Here is a 22507-nt window from a genome sequence, read left to right as displayed (position 1 = left end):
CTGTGATCAAGTAGTTTAAACCATAGTTATGCCTCCTGGGTACGTTGCCAAAATCCAAACGCACAAAATGCTTACTACAATCAGGGGCGGCTCACACTCCGCGATTTTATCGACGCGCTACAAGTACATGCTGGCGGCCGCGAGTTCGCGGCCTACTCAGGGGTGGCGCGCGTTCTCACGGAATGCACGTTCGCACTTTCTATTGTTACTTTACGTCACGAGTTTTTTTAAGGTTCATATGCGATGTCCGCGTGTGGAATGGCTAATAATGCTTAGTTAAATAAACATCATTAATAATTAATAAATTAAATACCATAGAACATTCTTACACAGATCTACTTACTGATTAAGTCGCACGAAATGTTTTAATAAGGCTTGTGATGTTAGAACTTAAACAAAAAAATATAAGAAAGTACCCAAGACTTGAATTTAATAGTACCTATAACATTTTATCTGAGTATTAATTCGTTTTAATTCATAGGCAACCCTATCGTCGGACGCCGCGCGCGTGCGGCTCGTTTCTTTGTAAGAATTTAGTAGGTATTTAAAAAGGCGGCATTTCGTGAACATCAAAGCAGTGGGCCTTCTGTACTTGTACTATAATATATTTAGTGCTATAATATCGTTATCATAGCTATCTCTATCGCTCTTCCGTATTGGCGCGAGAGAGCCAAACTGCGTTTCGATTGGCGTCTACATATCGTCACTACTTTTAAAAAAACTTGTATCTTCGTCTGTCAATGAAAAGAAAATTGTAGTAAGTATGTATGGAACGCATATAGACTTACTGCGTTTTAACTTTGAGGAGCAGCGTGAGATACAAGATTTTTTTCAAAGTAGTGACGATATATGTATAACGTCAATGATTGACATTCGGTTAGGCCGGCTGATACTGTGATTCCAATCATTGCACAAACGCCCACGATAATGTCTCTTTCGTAGCTATCTATCTCTATCGCTCTTGCGTATTGGCGCGACAGAGCCAGACTACATTTCTGCGGCGTTTCGGTGGCGTTTCGCGTCGCAGAAATGCCATTCGGCTACGGGGCCAAGTTCGAAAATATTTATTTATTTATTTAAACTTTATTGCACAAATTTACAAAAAAAAGAGTACAAATGGCGGACTTAACGCCTTGGGGCATTCTCTACCAGTCAACCATCGGGCTAAACAGAAACAGTTAGTTTGGTGCACGATTTTAAAATTAAAAATGAAAACTTAGGTCTAAATTGCAATAGCAATATACATAAATATAATTTTTAGTTTTAAAACAGTTTATGTGCTAAATTTATTTTTAACAAGCAGAAACGTCTGCTAACGATTCTAAACAATTTTATATTAAAGGAAAAATGTTTTTTTTTTTTTTTTTTAATGTGCTTTGCCTAGGCACCCCTTTTGGGAATACAGGCGTGAGTTTATGTATTTACATACAAATAGTAAAAATTCATCATCTACGTAATTTTTAGCCTATCCTGTAAAAATAGCACGTACAGACAGTATTGCATCAAATCTATGTACTTATGCTTACACAATAAACGAATTTATATTAAGAACTACTAGGATGTCAAACTAAAATGACTTCTTTAACTCTTCTCTTCAACATAAATGTTGCAAAATAAAAAACTCTGTAACGACTGTAACTATAAACTAACTCATTAACTTAACTATAAGATAAAAAGATGTACCTAACTCACTAATTGGGCCTAGCAATATACTAGTCTGTTTAGTTAATAAGAATTATTTATTATTGGAGTGACATGTAAAATTACTTATAATTTTATCAATAAAAATCTCATTTCTCATTTTCATTTCTCTCATTATGATAGTAGGTAAGTAATTAGCATGAAATGGCTACAAGTAATGAGGATGATGGCTTTGATGGCGCATCGATTTTATCGGATTTTAATAGTTCACATAGAGCCATGGGGCGCACGCGTCACATATATTTTGTAAGTAAGACAAAAATATAAAAGATAGAAATAAGTTAATCTATTTGTGGTCCCGAGCGTGTCAGATTTTCTATTGACATTGTTATTTACCTGTGCTTAAATGAAACTTTTGCGAGTTGCTAATGGATGTGCCTATATGTAACTAAACCAATATCTTTAAGGTGCATTAGGGTAATTCCGAATAACTGAAATGCTCTGAAAATTCTGAATGGGGAATCTTGATATGATGGAAATAATGGCGATTTTTATGCAATTTTCGTAATAAGACGACTTTCGGAATTACCCTAATGCACCTTAATCATTTTTTGGGGTAGTATTGTGTCTATATAGTTATAGAGCAACGAACTCGATAACGCCAAAACCTACTTTCGCATTTACATTAAATTAAATAAATTAGTAGGAATATAAAAGTAATGACGTTGTAGGTACCTAACTAATTTCTATAATTTCTAATTTTTAATATCTCTTTATTTACATGACCATATTTACATTATTATATAAGAAACTAAGACTAAACTTAAAAGCTAGCTAATGTCTAAAATAGGCCCTTGAGGCATTGTACCGAGGATACTGGCGACATTTCCTCGCTGTATCGCAATGCTGATACGTTGTGCGAGGAAGTCGCCAGCTCTTCGGTCACCAGTTACCTCAACCAGACGCTTCGCGATTTCTGTGAACAACTTGTTCGCGCTGGGACCCCATGGACCTAGAGTTTCTACGCCAAAGGGTACAAAAAGGTATTCTTTGCCAAGACTTTTGTATTTATTACGTTTCAAAATTTCCCCACTTCAATTTCTAATTAATTAATGATGTAATAATGTGCACCTAAAGATTTACCGTTGTAACATCTTACCCAGGGTAAGCTCAAAGAACTAATAGAAAGCTACTTCAATAAAATTATTGACTCTACTCAAGCTTTAATACTTACCATTAATTCAAAGTTAAAATTATATTAATTAGATATGTAAGCTACGAGGGTGTAAGCTACGAGGATGGAGTATAAAATAAACAAAAGATTGGATACTAAAACATTTCGATTTATTGTATCTATAATCATTTATATTTTGTCAGAAATAATTACTATAACTCTGTATTCAATTAAGTCTGATTAGGTGTCATACTTTCTAGCGGTGACATGGTATCGTATGGAATCCAAAGCTACATCAAAAAATTGTACGAAAATTGTTCTAAATTGTACGCTAATTTTTAAAATAAGTACTAAACGCATTTACAAGAAAACAATGATGAATATGTCACCGCTAGAGAGAATACTTTCTGGCGGGCGCTATCTATTTCACTATGTAACAGTCCAGTTTTCAGCTTTTTTATGAATCAGAAAAAATGTACGAGAATTGTACTAAGCTGTCCGATACTTAAAAAAAAAATAATTACGCGTATTTACAAGAAAACAATGATTTTATATGTCACCGCTAGGAAGCAAACTTTCTGGCGGGCGCTATCTATTTTAATATGTAACAGTCCAGTTTTCAGCTTTTTTTATGAATCAGAAAAAATCTACGAGAATTGTACTAAACTGACCGATACTTAAAAAAAAATGACTACACGTATTTACAAGAAAACAATGATGTATATGTCACCGCTAGGAAGCATACTTTCTGGCGGGCGCTATCTATTTCACTATGTAACAGTCCAGTTTTCAACTTTCTTGTAAATCAGAAAATATGTACGAGAATTGTTCTAAATTACACGACAATCTTAAAAAATGTTCTTCACATATTTACAAGAAATTTCACCACGCCAACTGGTACGGTCAGCTACATAAGGTAAATATATTTATAATTTACCTTTATTCAATTTTGACCTGCGTTCTTCCCAAGTAATAAGTTTCGATATGTATAGATATTTATAGACGAGACTGTAAAGGCTCATTTGATTCTTCGAAAACAGATAGCAAAATTGCGTTTTATCCACAAGAGTGCAAAGTAATTTCATACAAATTTTAACTTGATATCTGCTGGCTGATAAAATTTACCTGTGTGTATAAATGATGATTTTGAATCATAAATTATGAATAAATTGATGGATTTCATTTAGGCCGCCTTTACACCTGTAAGTTACTTACGTAAATCTTTGGTAAGCGACCGATGGTTCCATTTACACCTATGAAAAACTTATCGTAAGTTTTGCTTACGGAATTTTTGTGGTTTTCAACTTAATAAATGGCTACATTGTTCCAAGCAAGCAAAAATGAAATGAAAAAAAAAACGGCCGCCGTAGTTCGTAAGGCCAAAACTTATCAGTTTATTCCGATAAGCTGTGAGTCGCTTCTGTAAGCAAACTCGTATACACTTGAAAGTTTTCAGCTTACGAAAGTAGTTAAAACTTACCGTAAGCTGCTTACAAAAACCATTAACATTTGAAAGTTTTACATAAGTCGCTTACGTAAGCGGTAAAACTCACAGGAGTAAGGGCGGCGTGCTACCCACCAAAAACATACTTACCTGTTAAAAAGGGGGCCAAGTTCATATCGGCTAATTGGGTAGGTAAAGTTTTCCTGATAGAATACTTTATAACGTTTATAACTATCTTGGAAAGGTACGTGGCTCGTTAGTTTTTATTTTTTATTATTTATTAATTCTCTTTTTTTAAGTGACCGATATGACGTTTGTAAAATTTAATGGCGGATGAACTATGAAGTGACAATGCATTTGCGCGTTCTGAATGTATGAAATTCCCAAGAGTCGCTACCACACACAGTTCTCCGTTTCAGAATACTTCTAAATTTGACCTTGGCAGGTTTTCATGCTGCACGTAATCCATACTATCCATCCATACTAATATTATAAATGCGAAAGTAACTCTGTCTGTCTGTCTGTCTGTCTGTCTGTCTGTCTGTCTGTCTGTCTGTCTGTCTGTCTGTTACGCTTTCCCGCTTAAACCACGCAACCGATTTTGATGAAATTTGGAACAGACAATCTTTAGACCCTGAGACAGAACATAGGCTACTTTTTATTTCGAAAAAAAGGGATGAAGGGGTTGAAAAAGAGGTTGAAAGTTTGTATGGGATTTCTTAATTTTAAATGATAAAACCATGAAACTTTATATTTTAGCACTTGATAAGAAATCATTAAACATATATTTAAAGTCACATACAGGTCGAACGCGATTAATTAACATTATTTTTACCTTTAAAATAAACATGGTGGGAAATAAACATTAACTAAAAGCGGGTAGATTATATTTATTTGTCTACCCCGAACATTTATATAAATTAATATCGGGTAGTTTTGTGTTGTTTACATCTCCGGTGACATTTTGCTGGGACGTCAGTCTTCCGCGACCACGGCCAGTGCAACCTGGCCGAAACGTTGGGAAAAAAGGTAAAAATAATGTTAATTAATCGCGTTCGACCTGTATGTGACTTTAAATATGCGTACAAAGCGCGAGAACTTAAAGTGTTATATCATTAAACATCTTGATAAGGGATAGGGATAGGGATAGGAATAGCGATAGGGATAGCGATAGGGAAAGCGATAGGTATAGCGATAGGGATAGCGATAGGGATAGCGATAGGGATAGCGATAGGGATAGCGATAGGGATAGCGATAGGGATAGCGATAGGGATAGCGATAGGGATAGCGATAGGGATAGCGATAGCTATAGCGATAGCGATAGCGATAGCGATAGCGATAGCGATAGCGATAGCGGATACGGATACGGATACGGATACGGATACGGATACGGATACGGATACGGATACGGATACGGATACGGATACGGATACGGATACGGATAATATGGGTATCGTTAGCGGGATACGGATAATCGGTCGGCGGTCTCTTACAATCAATGTGCTCTAAGACAATCGTTGTTTGCTTGCTTGAAGATTACGTTTGCGATAAGTATAAGCAAAATGTAAAAAATTGTAAGGGATAATAGAAAAAAGTACTTTTTACCCACCGATCATAGTGTCGAAATACGGGCTATGTGGGATGTTTATAAAGGTTTCCCCAGCGTATATAGAATTACCTACGCTGTGGTCGATGTGTAATATTTCTACAATCATTGCAAGCAAAAGTATTATGTGCAATCGAAATAATCGCAGATAAATATACCTACAGAGAAACCTACGGTCCCTACGGATCCAAATGAAAATCTTAATGAATACTTTTATTACGCGGGCGAAGCCGCGGGTAAAAGCTAGTTATTTATAAAATTAAATGAATCTATTTATACAAATAATTAAATTAACCTGCAAAGTTCAAATTTAGAAGTATTCAGGAATGGAAGACTGCGTGTGGTAGCGCTGGCGAGTCTTGAGAATGGCAAATGTTTACCAGTGGACCCGGCTGTTGATGAAGATGATTATGATCGATTTTAAAGTTTAAAGACTTATTTAGGCGAATAATTAGCCGATAGGAACTGAGCTACGGGGGGTCAAAAGTGGGTCGAAACGGTTCGTGTAAATAGTGCACAGCATGTGCGCCGCCTGTTGCTGGAACTTGGCCTGCACAGTGCTACCGTGCGTGTGTTTTTGTTGCATAGTAATATAGCAGTAATCTATAACAATTTATTAGAACAAACTTGTAATTATTTCTACGCATGTCAGGGGCACCATTGACCTATTGCATAATGGTTATATATATAATTATCTTCGTCAAGTTAAAATTTGTATGAAATTACTTTGCACTCTTGTGGATAGAACGCAATTTTGCTATCTGTTTTCGAAGAATCAAATGCACCTTTACAGTCTCGTATAAAAATATCTATACATATCGAAACTTATTACTTGGGAAGAACGCAGGTCAAAATTGAATAAAGGTAAATTATAAATATATTTACCTTATGTAGCTGACCGTAACCAGTTGGCGTGGTGAAATTTCTTGTAAATATGTGAAGAACATTTTTTAAGATTGTCGTGTAATTTAGAACAATTCTCGTACATTTTTTCTGATTCATAAAAAAGCTGAAAACTGGACTGTTACACAGTGAAATAGATAGCGCCCGCCAGAAAGTTTGCTTCCTAGCGGTGACATATAAAATCATTGTTTTCTTGTAAATACGCGTAGTAATTTTTTTTAAAGTATCGGACAGCTTAGTACAATTCTCGTACATTTTTTCTGATTCATAAAAAAGCTGAAAACTGGACTGTTACATAGTGAAATAGATAGCGCCCGCCAGAAAGTATGCTCTCTAGCGGTGACATATTCATCATTGTTTTCTTGTAAATGCGTTTAGTACTTTTTTTTAAAATTAGCGTACAATTTAGAACAATTTTCGTACAATTTTTTGATGTAGCTTTGGATTCCATACGATACCATGTCACCGCTAGAAAGTATGACACCTGATTAGGACCTATTTGAATACACCGCCTTCATTACTAGGGCCAAGTCCCTACGTCAGGAAAAGTAGACGGAAACAAAAACCTGACTGCCCAAGTTTAACCTGTACACAAGCATAATAAAATATGTTATGGATAAAGAAGTAAAGCATATTAAAATACACAAACAATATATGGCAAAATCATCTAGGGTTATATGGACTAACGTTATGGCAACTAGTAACCAAGTTCCTGAGGTGTGAGACATGTTAGCGATATAGACAATGATATGTTCTAACAAGCATAATACGTATCTTAAAGGTGATTTAATTAACTATTAATTACAAACAAAATATAATTCAATACTCCTAACTGTATGGCATAATCAACGAAACTAAGATCCTATAAAATGCTATTATGGGAGATATTATGATAAGAAAACCATGAAGATATTAAATAATTAACCTGGGAAGACAAATTGGGAAATAAATAAATTAAATTAGGTGAAATTACGCAGATAATACATAAAATATGTTAGCGTTGTTGAGTTTGAAGTTGAATAACATATAAGTATGTTATAATGTCGATAAAATCGACGAATAAATCTGGCTCATCACTATTAGGCCAACGAACATTTATATCTTAAAATAAAATAGCTGGTTGCAGTCAACGTTAAGGCAAGCTTTGAAATCTCATAAAATTATCATGCATAAGTCGTTCATGGGCATTACGAATATGTCTAGCCGCAAGTCCCTAGCGTGAACGTCTCCATACGCATGGTATTATAGTCACTCGGACTCGCACCGTCTGTAATACCGTAGACCCGTCGCCTACATGGAATACTTCACGCAAGGTTCAGACTATCGAGTACTGAAACTGGGACCAAATAAGTAAGTAAGTATGTGACATGAGCACCCATAAACGATCATAAACAAGACAATGATATAAGCGTTGCCCTTGATATCATGAGATCAGCCATTTCATTATGCACCTGTAACATCGCGCAAAAGTAAAATACAACTGTTTATTAAATTAAGCCAGTTGAATAAGACGTTAATACGGAATTTCATAATATTTCATGAAATTTGAGGACAAAATAATATTATAAACCATTATTCCTGCTTATAAAATGCTATTGTAGGAAATTTAGATGTTATTTAACCATAAATTAAATAAAACCATAGAAATTCAACCAACTAAATTGTTATCGAATCTAAATGTTAATATCAACATCAATAACATGTTTACATTGGTCATATGATTAATATCATGAAAATGTGCATATAAATATATGGACGATATGGAAGGGGACTGACCGTAATTCAATCTTTGTAATTATATTATGTACAAAAGAATGGTTGATTGCATTCTACCATAAAGCCAGGTTGTGATTCTTATAAAATTACTATGCCTACGTCATCTCTATAGACAAGTATGTCAAGCAAAGTCCTACGTGAATCACTCCACACGCTACCAGAAAGATATTATATAAAAATACAATCATCATGGGCCCTACCTAACCCGGGTGTGTTACATAGTAACTTGCAATTTTGCAAACCCTTGGGTGATAATATCGATCATGCAACCATAATGAGTTCGCCATTTACTCGACGGTGCGAATATTTTTAGGCGTGTACTTGGCTACAATAGTTTTCGGTAAATAACCAAAACCACACCAAAACCCAAACCTTTAATTGCGTGGTGAAGCATCTCACGTATAAGTCAAACCAGTAAGATACAATAACAGTGACTATAGTAAATTTTTAATAGACAAATAGTGCCCAAGAGAGACCATAAACACAACAATAATAGAAAACTGACTTATAACATCCTGAAACCAACGATTCCTTTATTTCTTTACACTTAAATACGAATTGCAAATCATTTAGATACACTAAATAGCTACGAGCCAGTTGAATAGGGATTTATTACCTTTACCCAATAAAATAAGAAAGGCTAAGCATGTAAAATACGGTTTAAGTCCAGATTGAATCATACTAAATAAAACACGGTTGGTTGTCCCCAACACCGAGTCATACCGAAGCAATCCTCAATGTCGTTTAGTTGTCTAATAAAATTTAAGATAAACAGACCACCAATCATTTGAGTATTACATTGACTCCAATACAAGCTAGCTTATACCAGCAAATGAAATACCCAAACTTCTCGTCCTGTGAGGACAATAAACGTCTCAGAAGGATCTAGAAAGACATAGCCGTCATTTTAATACGGATCTCGCCAGATCCCGATGAGCAGCAATACTGACACTCGTAGCATGTCCCTCAGCGGGAGCAAGTCCCTAGAGGGGAGAGCCATGTATACGTTTTGTATGAATATTAAATTTACACAAACAATATACTTGACACCCCTAATAACACACACATGCACAGGATATACCTGTGAGGACAGACCAAAGGTTTGACCATTTATTAGACATCTAGGACGGGCCCTATTATAAAACACATGACGTATTCCATCAACGTGGATGAAAACCGTTGCTTAGCAACATTAAATAATTAAATATGGGTAATCTCAAAACCTTGTCATTGCTGGAATAAATCAACTCAAGGACAATTCCAATAACGACTAAAATACCTCATGTTAAAACAGCCACGTGTTTAATAAAGCCACTGTGACCGGTTTCAACAACTACAAATTAGTTAGTAAATAAATATAATATACTTTTCGAATGTACGTATCGGGCGTACTAAAATTATATCAAATATGTATCAAACATAGTCTCAGTCAAATGACGATTCAATATGACACGTGAATTGGGTACGTATAAAATTCGAATGATCGAATATCACACCCACAATAGCATTTCATGACTCCTGAATTTCATAGCATAATAGCTGTTTGCGAATCATGCTGACTCGAAATTGAATTTTACGTAAGACCATAAATATCTATGCCAATCTGTTTAATGAATGATGCGTTAATAATAAATATAACATTACACCTTAGCAATGTCATTGTAATGCACTGCAAATGATTCATGATTCGCAACCAGCCAAAGCTGAATTAACGTGTGCGAAATATAGATATATGAATAGCTTGAAGCTATGTATGTACTCGTGTGTATTTGAATATTGTTCTTATAGTGAAATAGACGTGAATTGCTATATTAGAACTTGAATACGAAATAATATTTCGTATTCAAGTATATTATATTTGGGTAAATGCCTACATAACTATATGGTACCTAACATCTTACATCTAAAATGAATACGTCATCATGATCATTAAGAAGTAGGTGTCAATTATTATAAATTATCAAACAGATGGCTTTACCAGATGATCAAAAGGTCTCGTAATATCAAAATAGAGTCAGGAATAACTTAATTTGTCATGAGAAACGTCTACTTTCACAGTCAATGACTAGACATGTAAATCAATAATTATCATTAATAAATAAGTGTGTGGCTAAACCGCAATAATGGAAATATACAAATATGCTTAACACGTGTCTTAATTTTAAACAAATATGCCGCAATCAATTTAATCATTTAAGTAAATAAAACGTACCTAACGTCAAAACTACCACGCCTAAGATCTCGGAACACGCAATATAATTATTACGCAAGTAATCAAATCATCTAAGTCACCACATGGACTTTAGCATCGGCTGACGACTATCCGAAGATCTCACGGCTCATGACGATGGAGACCGAGTGGCTCGCACGTAGCTCGTCGTAAAGAAGCTTGCGTCTGACGCCCGCCGTGGCAGAGGAGGCTCGTCGTAGCGCCGTAGTGAAGCTCTGCATGTCGCCGATGGCATCAGGCTCGCAACCGCTCGTGAACCGGAAATAGAAATATAATTGTGTTTATAACATATCTAAATATTTGTTACTGAGTCGGGGATATTTTCTATGTATGTAAGTATTTATATTATATATATAAGTCATTGTCTGAGTTCCCACAAGACAATTCTTCGACCTACCAGGACCTCGGAGGAAATATAGACTGGAGTAGCCTTCATGTTGCGTCTACGTACAAATAATTCTGCCAAGATTCGCGGGAGGTGAGGAAATAACACATGTAAAGGAGTACTCACAAATGCAAACAATATTATTGTCAATACACACGCACATTATGATAAAAAAATAACACATGCTCATTATGATGATCAATGTCTCATTACGATGTCAATATTATTATATGCTCTATTCTAATTGAAATTAGGTTAATTCTTACAAAATATATAAATGAAGTCTCGTGGGGAGTGCGTCTTTTTATGAATAAATTGATACATAAATATCGACCCTATTGTAAACCACATTAGGTAACTTCTTAAACAGCAAAAAATCGAAGTCTCGTGGGGAGTGTTCGTGACGTAATTTCTACCCACCAACAAATTTCAAATCGATTGCATTCGATCAAATAAATCGATATTCGATGACGTATGACAAAAATATTATCATTTAGATAATAAAAACAGTAATATAACAATATTAAAATTACTTACAAATGGAATATTATGCCATCTTTTTGCAAACTTGAGGTATTTGAGCGCTTATTACAAGTGTTCACAGCACACACGGCCATTTTTAATTACCAGTGATATGTGTCGTGGCGATTCTGTGAATGAGCATGAATCGATTGTGAAATTGTATTTACGTGACTTTATGAACATTTGTTCAAGTTTTTTGGCAGAGGGGTAAGTAACTGAAAGGCTACTCCAGTCTATATTTCCTCCGAGACCAGGACTAATCTGTAAAAGTGTACCATAATATCTATTTACTAGCTTTTACCCGCGGCTTCGCCCGCGTAATAAAAGTATTCATTAAGATTTTCATTTGGATCCGTAGGTTTCTCTGTAGGTATATTTATCTGCGATTATTTCGATTGCACATAATACTTTTGCTTGCAATGATTGTAGAAATATTACACATCGACCACAGCGTAGGTAATTCTATATACGCTGGGGAAACCTTTATAAACATCCCACATAGCCCGTATTTCGACACTATGATCGGTGGGTAAAAAGTACTTTTTTCTATTATCCCTTACAATTTTTTACATTTTGCTTATACTTATCGCAAACGTAATCTTCAAGCAAGCAAACAACGATCGTCTTAGAGCACATTGATTGTAAGAGACCGCCGACCGATTATCCGTATCCCTCTAACGATACCCATATTATCCGTATCCGTATCCCTATCCCTATTTCTATCCCTATCCCTATCGCTATCGCTATCGCTATCGCTATCGCTAACGCTATCGCTATCGCTATCCCTATCGCTATCCCTATCCCTATCCCTATCCCTATCCCTATCCCTATCCCTATCCCTTATCAAGATAACACTTTAAGTTCTCGCGCTTTGTACACATATTTAAAGTCACATACAGGTCGAACGCGATTAATTAACATTATTTTTACCTTTTTTCCCAACGTTTCGGCCAGGTTGCACTGGCCGTGGTCGCGGAAGACTGACGTCCCAGCAAAATGTCACCGGAGATGTAAACAACACAAAACTACCCGATATTAATTTATATAAATGTTCGGGGTAGACAAATAAATATAATCTACCCGCTTTTAGTTAATGTTTATTTCCCACCGCACGACACACAAAAAAAAGGTAAAAATAATGTTAATTAATCGCGTTCGACCTTATCAAGATGTTTAATGATTTCTTATCAAGTGCTAAAATATAAAGTTTCATGGTTTTATCTTTTAAAATTAAGAAATCCCATACAAACTTTAAACCTCTTTTTCAACCCCTTCATCCCTTTTTTTCGAAATAAAAAGTAGCCTATGTTCTGTCTCAGGGTCTAAAGATTGTCTGTTCCAAATTTTATCAACATCGGTTGCGTGGTTTAAGCGGGAAAGCGTAACAGACAGACAGACAGAGTTACTTTCGCATTTATAATATTAGTATAGTAGTATAGTATGGAGTATGGATTTATTTTATTTTATTAGTTTAGTTTAATAGTTCCGATTAAAATAAAACGTGAAACCTATAAATACTGCACAATGTAATAAGATTGTTAAGAATATGGGAATTACCTTTACACCCTAGAGTGATCATCATTTCGATATTTAATTATAAATTATAATCATACTATAAAAGGGACGTCAATATTAAATTACTTCTCTTAATTAAATAAATAATAAATTACCGTTTACAGCACGATCCAGGCTTAGATTATGCTCAGTATGACGACCTAGGGGAGTATGTCAAATTTTACACAAAATATGAAATCAAATCAATCATGATTAAGATAAATATCAATTCAGAACCAACGCACCGTTTGTATTGTCTTCGGTAATACTCCATTTTGCATTTATACGTCCTAGTCACGGCGCCTTGGCTAGATGCCGACGGGGAGCACCTTGGCCTGATGTATTTTGTAGGCGGCCCAAGAGGACGATAACGTGACGCAGGCTGGAGCACCCAGGAACATCCATGTAGACTCGCATGTCCATGTAGAAGGGTCCTCAAGGCCTCGACGATACACTGGTAGAATGGAGAACTTGTAATCCGCTGACAGAGGTGCTCGTCGATTCTCCTCGCCCATGGACCGAGAATTTGAGAAATAAACCATTTAAATAATATAGTAAATAAAGGATTACAATTACCTACAACGTCCGTTTATTTCAAATCCTATAGGTACTATTTATTTACGTTTATTTATATTAGGTGATATTACGATTAAAGTAACTACTTGATAAATTTATGGACGTTTGAATGAAACAACTTAATGCTACCTGAAACTGTATCGGACACATCTACAATTTCAATAAACCACCAAGAACCATACATACACTACTCACTTCTATAATCAAATTGAATGTAATAATTATGTCGTAACCATTATAAATAATCATCAGATAAACAAATCACTAATAGTACTAAAAAGGTTGCAAACACAAGGCCGCTATTTATAGACTACACCTACTTCTACCGTTTCTACATATAACTATGTAATAGGCACGTTGTATCCTACAACATATTACCGAATATAACATACACGCAATTGCAATTTACATCTACAACCCTGGCCCCAATTTCATATAGGTGACAGGTGCGACAATTGTCACAAAATATTACATATGTAGAATTATTGGTTTCACCACGCTGACAGGTGCGACAATTGTAGAATACAATTGTCACGAAACCATAGGGATAAATGTATCAAATTATGAATAGTAGTTGACTCAAATGGCAATAAGTAAATTTATTTAATGGATATTTTTATATTTATTGGCTGACTATAAATTTAAATGCCTTTGTTAACTTCGATAAAACTTATTTTAAACTATTCATTACCTAAATCCTCTCCCACCATTATATAATTTTTTTCGGTAACATTATTTATGTGTATCAAGTAGGCATTGGTTATGTGTTAGTATTTTGTTTCAAAAACAATATTTCAGTATGGATATAATAAGAAAGATGACTATCTTAAAAGTGATTTCCGACCGCAAATTCGTGTTATTTAATAAATTTGATAACAAATTAATATCCGCAATGAAAGTTAATACCTACTTAAATATAAAGGAATAGCTCAACGTTTGATTGAAACGGGTGTATGGCAAAGAAATAGAAATATCTAAGATATATACCTAACTTGGCACTATACTAAGTATTTAATAAGTTTGAATTATTAAGATATATAAAATTTATTTCTTATAAACGTGAATAAAAGAAGAAGAAGTAAAAACATTGACCATTAGGTACTACAATAAAAATATACAAATAACAAATTAAACAAATTAAAACTATTCTAAACTAATAGTTAAAATGCTTAACTAAACTAAAAATATTTGAATTTGGAATTCGGTGTACCTAAATACGAAGGTAACTCGTTCATTTAAAAACGCTCAAATTAATTTGAGGGTATTTGTATAAAATAATATTAATGATAACTATTTAGGTGCATAGGTATGTAGTATTTTTTATGATACATAAGTTTAAAAACACAATTTAGTATAATAATATGTATTAACGCAGAGAAATCTCAAAAATATACCTAAGTACTAATAATGTTACGAAGGGGCCAATAGCGTTTACTAACAGCAACACTCTTAACTAATCATCGGTAGGCTTTATGCCCTTGTAATAAGGTACTAACATTGCTGCCGATGGTACAATGATAAAAATAAATTGAGATATCCGTAGTTTGCTACAATTTTAATTTCATATTTACGTAGCATTATTGAAACTTATATCGACGGCGAAGTAACAGGAACTCCTAACTAAGTACGAAAACCTAAGGAATTACTATCACTATCACTAATAGTGTCACTATACCACTCGCATGGGCAGCCATTTTGAACAACGCGTATGTCAACCACAAATTACTACAATTGTCACACAATTCGACACATCTTAATCCTCCTGTCGAGATTCACCGACAATTCTACAAATATGTCGCCTAGAAATAATAATTATTGTTTCACAACATAATTGTAATACATACAATTGTAGCAAAATGCCTGTCATGTTTGTAAGCAATTCTATAGAAAATATTTTATAAAATTGTAATTTGTCACCTGTCATCGACAATTGTCGCTCGACATATGTCACTGACAATTGTAGCCTTTTTGAAATAGGGGCCTGGTAAATATTACAAAATCACGCGGGTAATCATATCGCTAGTAATACTAAAAAGGTTGCAAATACATGACCGGTTTTTATGATAGTACTATTCTACAGCCTTTACGCGTATAAGGGACAGACTACTATAAACATACATACTTTGAGACTTACTTCCGTGAAACTAGTGCCTACGCCAAATCTTGGGATTAGTTGTCAAAGCGGACCCCAAGCTCCCATGAGCCGTGGCAAATGCCGAGATAACGCAAGGAGGATAATGATGACGTTGAAACTTACTTCCGTGAAACTAGTGCCTATGCCAAATCTTGGGATTAGTTGTCAAAGCGGACCCCAAGCTCCCATGAGCCGTGGCAAATGCCGAGATAACACAAGGAGGATAATGATGACGTTGAAACTTACTTCCGACTCAGATTGTACGCACTAACCCAATAATCCGTTTTCACTCTTCGTAAACGTTCCCGAACTCCGACCCAATGTATATTATTTATAAATCGTCAAAACACACACAAGTATCCGTTACACTGTTAAAGAATTGAACTAAACTGAAAATATTTACTTCGAACGTTATAGCATAGCTGGCAAACTAAAACAATCAACAAGATTTAATTTATTGCACAATACAAGGTATAAGCTAACGTGACCTATAGAACTACCCGCCATTCATTCAAGACAAATATTACGTTCCGTTTTTACTACGCCATTATATTCTGTTTATGCTACTTCGAATTCTATCAAACCAATGACAATCCTACTAATAAGTACTCTTTTTTTTTTTATACTACGTCGGTGGCAAACAAGTATACGGTCCGCCTGATGGAAAGCGGTCACCGTAACCTATGGACACAAACAGTGTCACATGCGCGTTGCCACCCATTAGAAACTTGTACACTCCCTTTTGCTGTGTTAAGTACACAGCAAAAAGGAGCGTACAAGTTCTAAGGAGGGTTCGGGTTGCCAACGACTCAAAGGACAATAGACGGAACAAGTTAGTCCCGTAAGTCCTCCCGTCATCAGCACACCGCACCCTCGTTGAGCTCTGGCAGCCTTACTTACCGGCAGGAACACAACACTATGAGTAGGGTCTTTTTTTTTTTTTTATACTACGTTGGTGGCAAACAAGTATACGGCCCGCCTGATGTAAAGCGGTCACCGTAACCTATGGACGCCTGCAACTCAAACAGTGTCACATGCGCGTTGCCACCCCATTAGAAACTTGTACATTCCCTTTTGCTGTGTTAAGTACACAGCAAAAAGGAGTGTACAAGTTCTAAGGAGGGTTCGGGTTGCCGACGACTCAAAGGACAATAAACGGAACAAGTTAGTTCCGTAAGTCCTCCCGTCATCAGCACACCGCACCCCCGTTGAGCTCTGGCAGCCTTACTCACCGACAGGAACACAACACTATGAGTAGGGTCTAGTGCTATTTGGCTGCGGTCTTCTGTAAGGCGGAGGTACTACCCCAGTTGGGCTCTGCTCTAGATTCGAGCGAGACGACTCTGTCACTATAACCTATGGACACAGTATAATAAAGAGTATTATCATACAGTATGGCCACTCCTGCTCCCCGCTGAAAGTGCCGCCCACCCCCTCTCGGTTACCTCACAGTTACCGTCTGTCAAAAACGCGAACAGTCGACCTGTCATATGTCACTCATACAAGCATAGTACGCGTTCACCTACACGAGCTTAGACTGTGTGCTAGGAACGCGCCTCTTTCATATATTTAATCGCCAGTGTCCGAGGTGTGCTATGGATGTGCGCAAATTTGAATATCAACCAACAACTAAATATTTAAATTAACGTACCGTGACAATGTTGTTCGTTATCACGTCCACCGCCCGTGATAGGTCAATCTATGTGGCTCCACTCGCCCGCGTGAATGTAGAAGCCTCAACCATGTGCCGTCCATCTCTGTCACAAGCTCTGACATGGTCCTCCTCACATGGCGATAGCTCTTAGATACTCACGCCCATATTAAGACTATATGATGCGTCTCGATCAGCATGCCTGCAGGTTTGAGTATAATGAATACTCACAGTAATCATGACACTCGTGATAAGTAATCGTTGTGGATGTGGAAGCTGCCACGATAGCCATGCTGTCTTTGGCCTTCCTCACGATGATGATAGGTAGCAAGTAGATATTTACGCCCATAGTTAACTACGTAACTTACGTTTCACCCGACATGGCTGCAGACTATTCAATGTATTTGCGATTCAGCTCTTACAGATGATGTGCTGTAAATGAAATAAATGAAGAACCTGAACACTCACAGTAATCCCGGAGCCAATGAAACGTAGATATTTTGAAACCTCATGGCGGCATCACGCTATCCTTCGCGCCAACGCTCAGCCCACCACGACATGCCGCATCCAATGACTCGGCCATCACAGCCGTTGGTTTTCTTCATCCTTTTTGAATCTTCTGAAGGCGGCAGCTAGACCTCGTATCTGTGAACAAGCTTATTACACGTTTTCTTTACAAACTAACACTCACAGAATTCCCTACTGTCTCGACGCTCTGCCGACGGAAAAAGCCCCTAAAATCTCCTTTCCCTTTGTTTTATGCCTTCTCTCTTAACGATTCCTCACTCCGTCTTACATCCGCTTCCCCTCGTTGTTTTTTACCAATCCCTCATCGGTCTTATCAAAATACCGTGTCCTGATTGGTCAATATCTTCGATGCTAACATAAGATTGGTGGTTATAGTTTCCCGCGCAATTTAATCGATCTCCCGGCATAACTTTAATAAGAAAGTCAGTAAAATTGAAAATCATATAGATCATTAATTATTTTGTTGAACAAAGATTAGATTAAATAATTTATTTTAAATGTTTACGTTAAGTCCGCAGGGTTGCAATCAATGAATCAAAACGAATCTACCTAATAGTTCCCTACACCATTCATAGATGGCGTTCAATTGAGCGTCACGTCTACAATCCCAAGATAACGCGCGAAATTCAATATTGACAAGTTAAATTATCTAACTGAATTAAAACGTTAAATAATTGACTGTAGATGTCGGTCTGTTACACCGTTAAACTATGATCATTAAATTATAACTGAGATTATTTAAAAACCTAATGATATAAAACTGTCGCTTTTTACGTAACGTAGTTTGGGATCCGTTTCTCGATATCGCGCCATCTATGTGTGGTGTAGTGTATGCGCGTTCTTAGGCGGTGCATTTTAATGTATGGGATTGTATGATCTTCTTATATTAATTCTATGATTTCTATTACTAGCAATGAATAGCTCAATAATCTTCAATAGGTAGTGGGAAAAACAACGTACTTAAAGTACCTATTTGCCTCCAATAACAGATTTTTAAAACTTCATACAGTATACCTCAGAAATCAATTTTCCTTTGGGAGAAAATGTATAAAATTATATAAGTAAACTAGACCCTTTTATTTCAGAGCATGGCGCTAGTACCGCTGGCAGTATTGGCTGTAGCAGCGGTAGGGGTAGCCAGTTCGATTCCCCGCCCACAGTACGGATATTCAGCAGGCTTTTTACCACATTGTAAGTAATATTTTTTTAACCCCCGACGCAAAAACGACGGGGTGTTATAAGTTTGACGTGTCTGTCTGTCTTTCCGTCTGTCCGTCTGTCTGTCTGTCTGTCTGTCTGTCTGTTTGTCTGTCTGTCTGTGTGTGTGTCTGTCTGTGGCATCGTAGCTCCCGAACGGATGAACCGATTTAAAAAAAAATTTTGTCTGAAAGCTGAGTTAGTCGGGAGTGTTCTTAACCATGTTTCATGAAAATCGGTCCACTATGTCGCAGTCGGGGGTTTTTTCCAAATTTTAATTTTGTGGTTAGGTTATAATAAATGGGCCTGCACAGTATTCCTAGCATGAGATTTGATATTTTAGAATACGTTTTACCATAGATGAATAAGTATCGGAAGAGTTGTAACTCCATACAACAGTAAATGTGGGTTATTTGTAGTGACATCTAGCGACAATCACGCGTCAAGTAGCGGAAATTACCACTATTCAATACTTAAAAAATCACTATTCGATACTAGGTGTCAACAGTGTCTCGTCTGCCAACAAATTTATATTAGAACAGTTTACGACTTATATTACAAGCAGAAGGAATTGAAAACAGAATACTGATTAATACTATTGTAATATTAGCTAAAATTGGTGAGCATTAGACTCGTCGTTCGTCGCGACATCTATTGACAGGTAGCAGCACTGATAATTTACGCTATTTGATGCGTGATAGCTACGAAAAAGATATTTTTCCCCTCACTAACTCAGAAACTCGTGTTTTGTCCTTTAATACCAGCGGGTAAAAACGCATTTTATCCACTAGTGGGTAAAGTAATTTGACCTTGAATAAAGTCAAATTAACTGCTTTAAAATTGATAAAAGTAGGTGAATCTAGTAATAAAGATGATTTACCACCTATGGAACTACTGGAAGCAGTGATAAACGCATTTTTTGCGTTGTAGTTTCCTCGCTATAGTGAGGGGAAAAGTTTTGTGTTACACTCGGGTGCAAATGTATTTTACTTCTCGTGTGTTAAAAAACTCGTCGTTAAAATACAACTTTCAATACAACTTTTCGTTAAAATACAAATTCCACACTCGGCGTTAAAATACAACTTTGCCCCCTTGTATAACAAATAACTAATATTGAGCGTTTCGTGAGCTTTTATTAGTGCATTTGGCTGCGTAGGTACCCAGATGGTAATCACTTAATCAGCTAACATTATAATACTGCAGTGGTATTTCATTAACATATTACATTTAATTAGTAATTAACGATAAGGCTAGTACTAATTTGAGCTCTAAGTCATTAATTGAATCCTATACCCATTAATTAGTACCTAGCCAACCTCACTATCGCTTACGCTGTATCGTAGTTGAGTCAATCCCGAAAAGGTTTTAAATTTGGATCGCGTCTCCGATTTTGATAAAAATTGGTAGGCTAAATAATGGAGTCCATGATGCTGAGGAAGATCTCAAAATGTCCCAGGTAGTTTGTATGAATGAAACCTTCCTTTTTTAACCCTCGACGCAAAAATGACGGTCTGTCTGTCTGTCTGTTTGTTTGTCTGTCTGTCTCTCTCTGTGTGTGTCTGTCTGTGGCATCGTAGCTCCCGAACGGATGAACCGATTAAGACTTTTTTTTGTCTGAAAGTGGAGTTAGTCGGGAGTGTTCTTAGGCCATGTTTCATGAAAATCAGTCTACTATGTTGCGGTCGGGGGTTTTTCAAAAATTTAATTGATACCAGATTTCTATACATTTCCGGTGGATCAAATTATTATCGATTAAAACAAATGCCCGTATTGTAAACACACTGTACAAGGTTAGTACGAGTATCATTGTTTTTCAATAGCATCTATTAATAAAAAGGGTAGAGTGGTCGACTTTGACACAGTTGTCACAGTTCTTGTAATTGAATAAATATAATAAGTATAATTATAACGCTGCATGTACACACTAGTCTATCCCTAGTTGCTTGTCATACCTAGATATTTTTCTGGCACAAACGCTGTGACACTATCTGCGGCGTTTGGCGGATTGGATTTTTGACTGTCGAAATTACACTTTGACAAAAATCGTCTATAATATCTATTCTCTTTTCTAATCCATACTAATATTATAAATGGGAGAGTGACATAGGCTACTTTTTGTCTCTTTCGAACGCGAGCGAAGCCGCGAGCAGAAGCTAGTCGTCTATAATTATTACAAGATTTTATTCAACTTGCCTTGTGCGTGTGCCTTAGTGCGCGTCAAAACGTAGAAGCTAAATTTGACCCACTTCCCGGTTTCCCATTGAGTTGAAATTTTGCACACGTGTGTAAATCACGTGACAATGCAATATTATGGTATCATGGAGCTGATCTGATGATGGAGCAGAAAGGTGGTCATAGGAACTCTGTTATGAAACGTCGTATCCCCATCGAGTAAGGGGTTTTTAGAAACGTCTCGGAGAGCAGTAGATGACTGTTGAAAGAAAGGTAGGTCGGCGATAAAAGCTTGTGCCAAAAATGATTTTTTTGCAAAAAAATCTTATATCTATTTTCTTTTCTAATTCTATATACAATATAAACGAAGTATACATGCATTTATATAAATGCTGTTACTAACTGCAACTTCACGCTGCACTTGACCTGCTCGTCATATAATCACTATAATTAAATAACACGTCATTATAGCATCGTTTCGCATTATTTCCCACCGTGTCCTGGCATTATATAACATGACCGCCATGTTTATGATTGCCACTTAGATAAGACAATAGGAAGGGTACATTTTTTCTCAACTAGATAGTAAATGCGTTTACAACAATGAGTGATGATGAGTTTATAAAAAAAAAGTCATCCGGTTGAAGTCTTTTTTTATTTTTTATACTAGCTTTTGCTCGCGGCTTCGCTCGCCGTAAATTCGAAAATTGCGGAATACTCCATACAAACATCCATCCCCCATTTTAGGGAAGTGGGGGGTTAGAAAAAGACAAAAAGTAGCCTATGTCACTCTCCATCCCTTCAACTATCTCCACTTAAAAAATCACTTCAATTCGTCGCTCCGTTTTGCCTTGAAAGACAGACAAACAAACAGACACACACACTTTCCCATTTATAATATTAATATATGTATAGTATGGATAATTGGCCTTGCGGTAAGAGCGTGCGATTTTGGCGCCTGTAATGTATGGGATATCGGTCCGACATCCGATATCGGATCGGATAATGTGAAAA

General features: G+C 36.3%; 1 protein-coding gene and 1 long non-coding RNA gene across 3 annotated transcripts in view; one reads left to right on the top strand and one right to left on the bottom strand.

The window, feature by feature from the left end:
* The window catches only part of LOC125237725 (phospholipase A1-like), a 63716-nt gene that overhangs the window by 31937 nt on the left and 9272 nt on the right, over positions 1-22507 (top strand). For both annotated transcript variants that reach the window (XM_048144891.1, XM_048144890.1), the window contains exon 2: positions 19210-19315. In XM_048144891.1, the coding sequence (XP_048000848.1) occupies positions 19213-19315 (103 nt within the window). In that variant the 5' untranslated portion in view covers positions 19210-19212. The remainder of the gene's footprint in view (positions 1-19209; positions 19316-22507) is intronic.
* On the bottom strand, positions 2964-7988 carry LOC125237733. Its single transcript, XR_007178368.1, has 2 exons — positions 7253-7988; positions 2964-3051 (listed from the first exon to the last, which is right to left on the bottom strand). It is a non-coding gene; the product is annotated as an uncharacterized LOC125237733 (long non-coding RNA).

Source organism: Leguminivora glycinivorella, chromosome 22 (assembly GCF_023078275.1).
Source record: "Leguminivora glycinivorella isolate SPB_JAAS2020 chromosome 22, LegGlyc_1.1, whole genome shotgun sequence".
In the NCBI taxonomy this organism is placed as follows: Eukaryota; Metazoa; Arthropoda; class Insecta; order Lepidoptera; family Tortricidae; genus Leguminivora; species Leguminivora glycinivorella.
The sequence above is the reverse complement of the archived record's forward strand: the minus strand, read 5'-3'. Positions and strand labels throughout refer to the sequence as shown.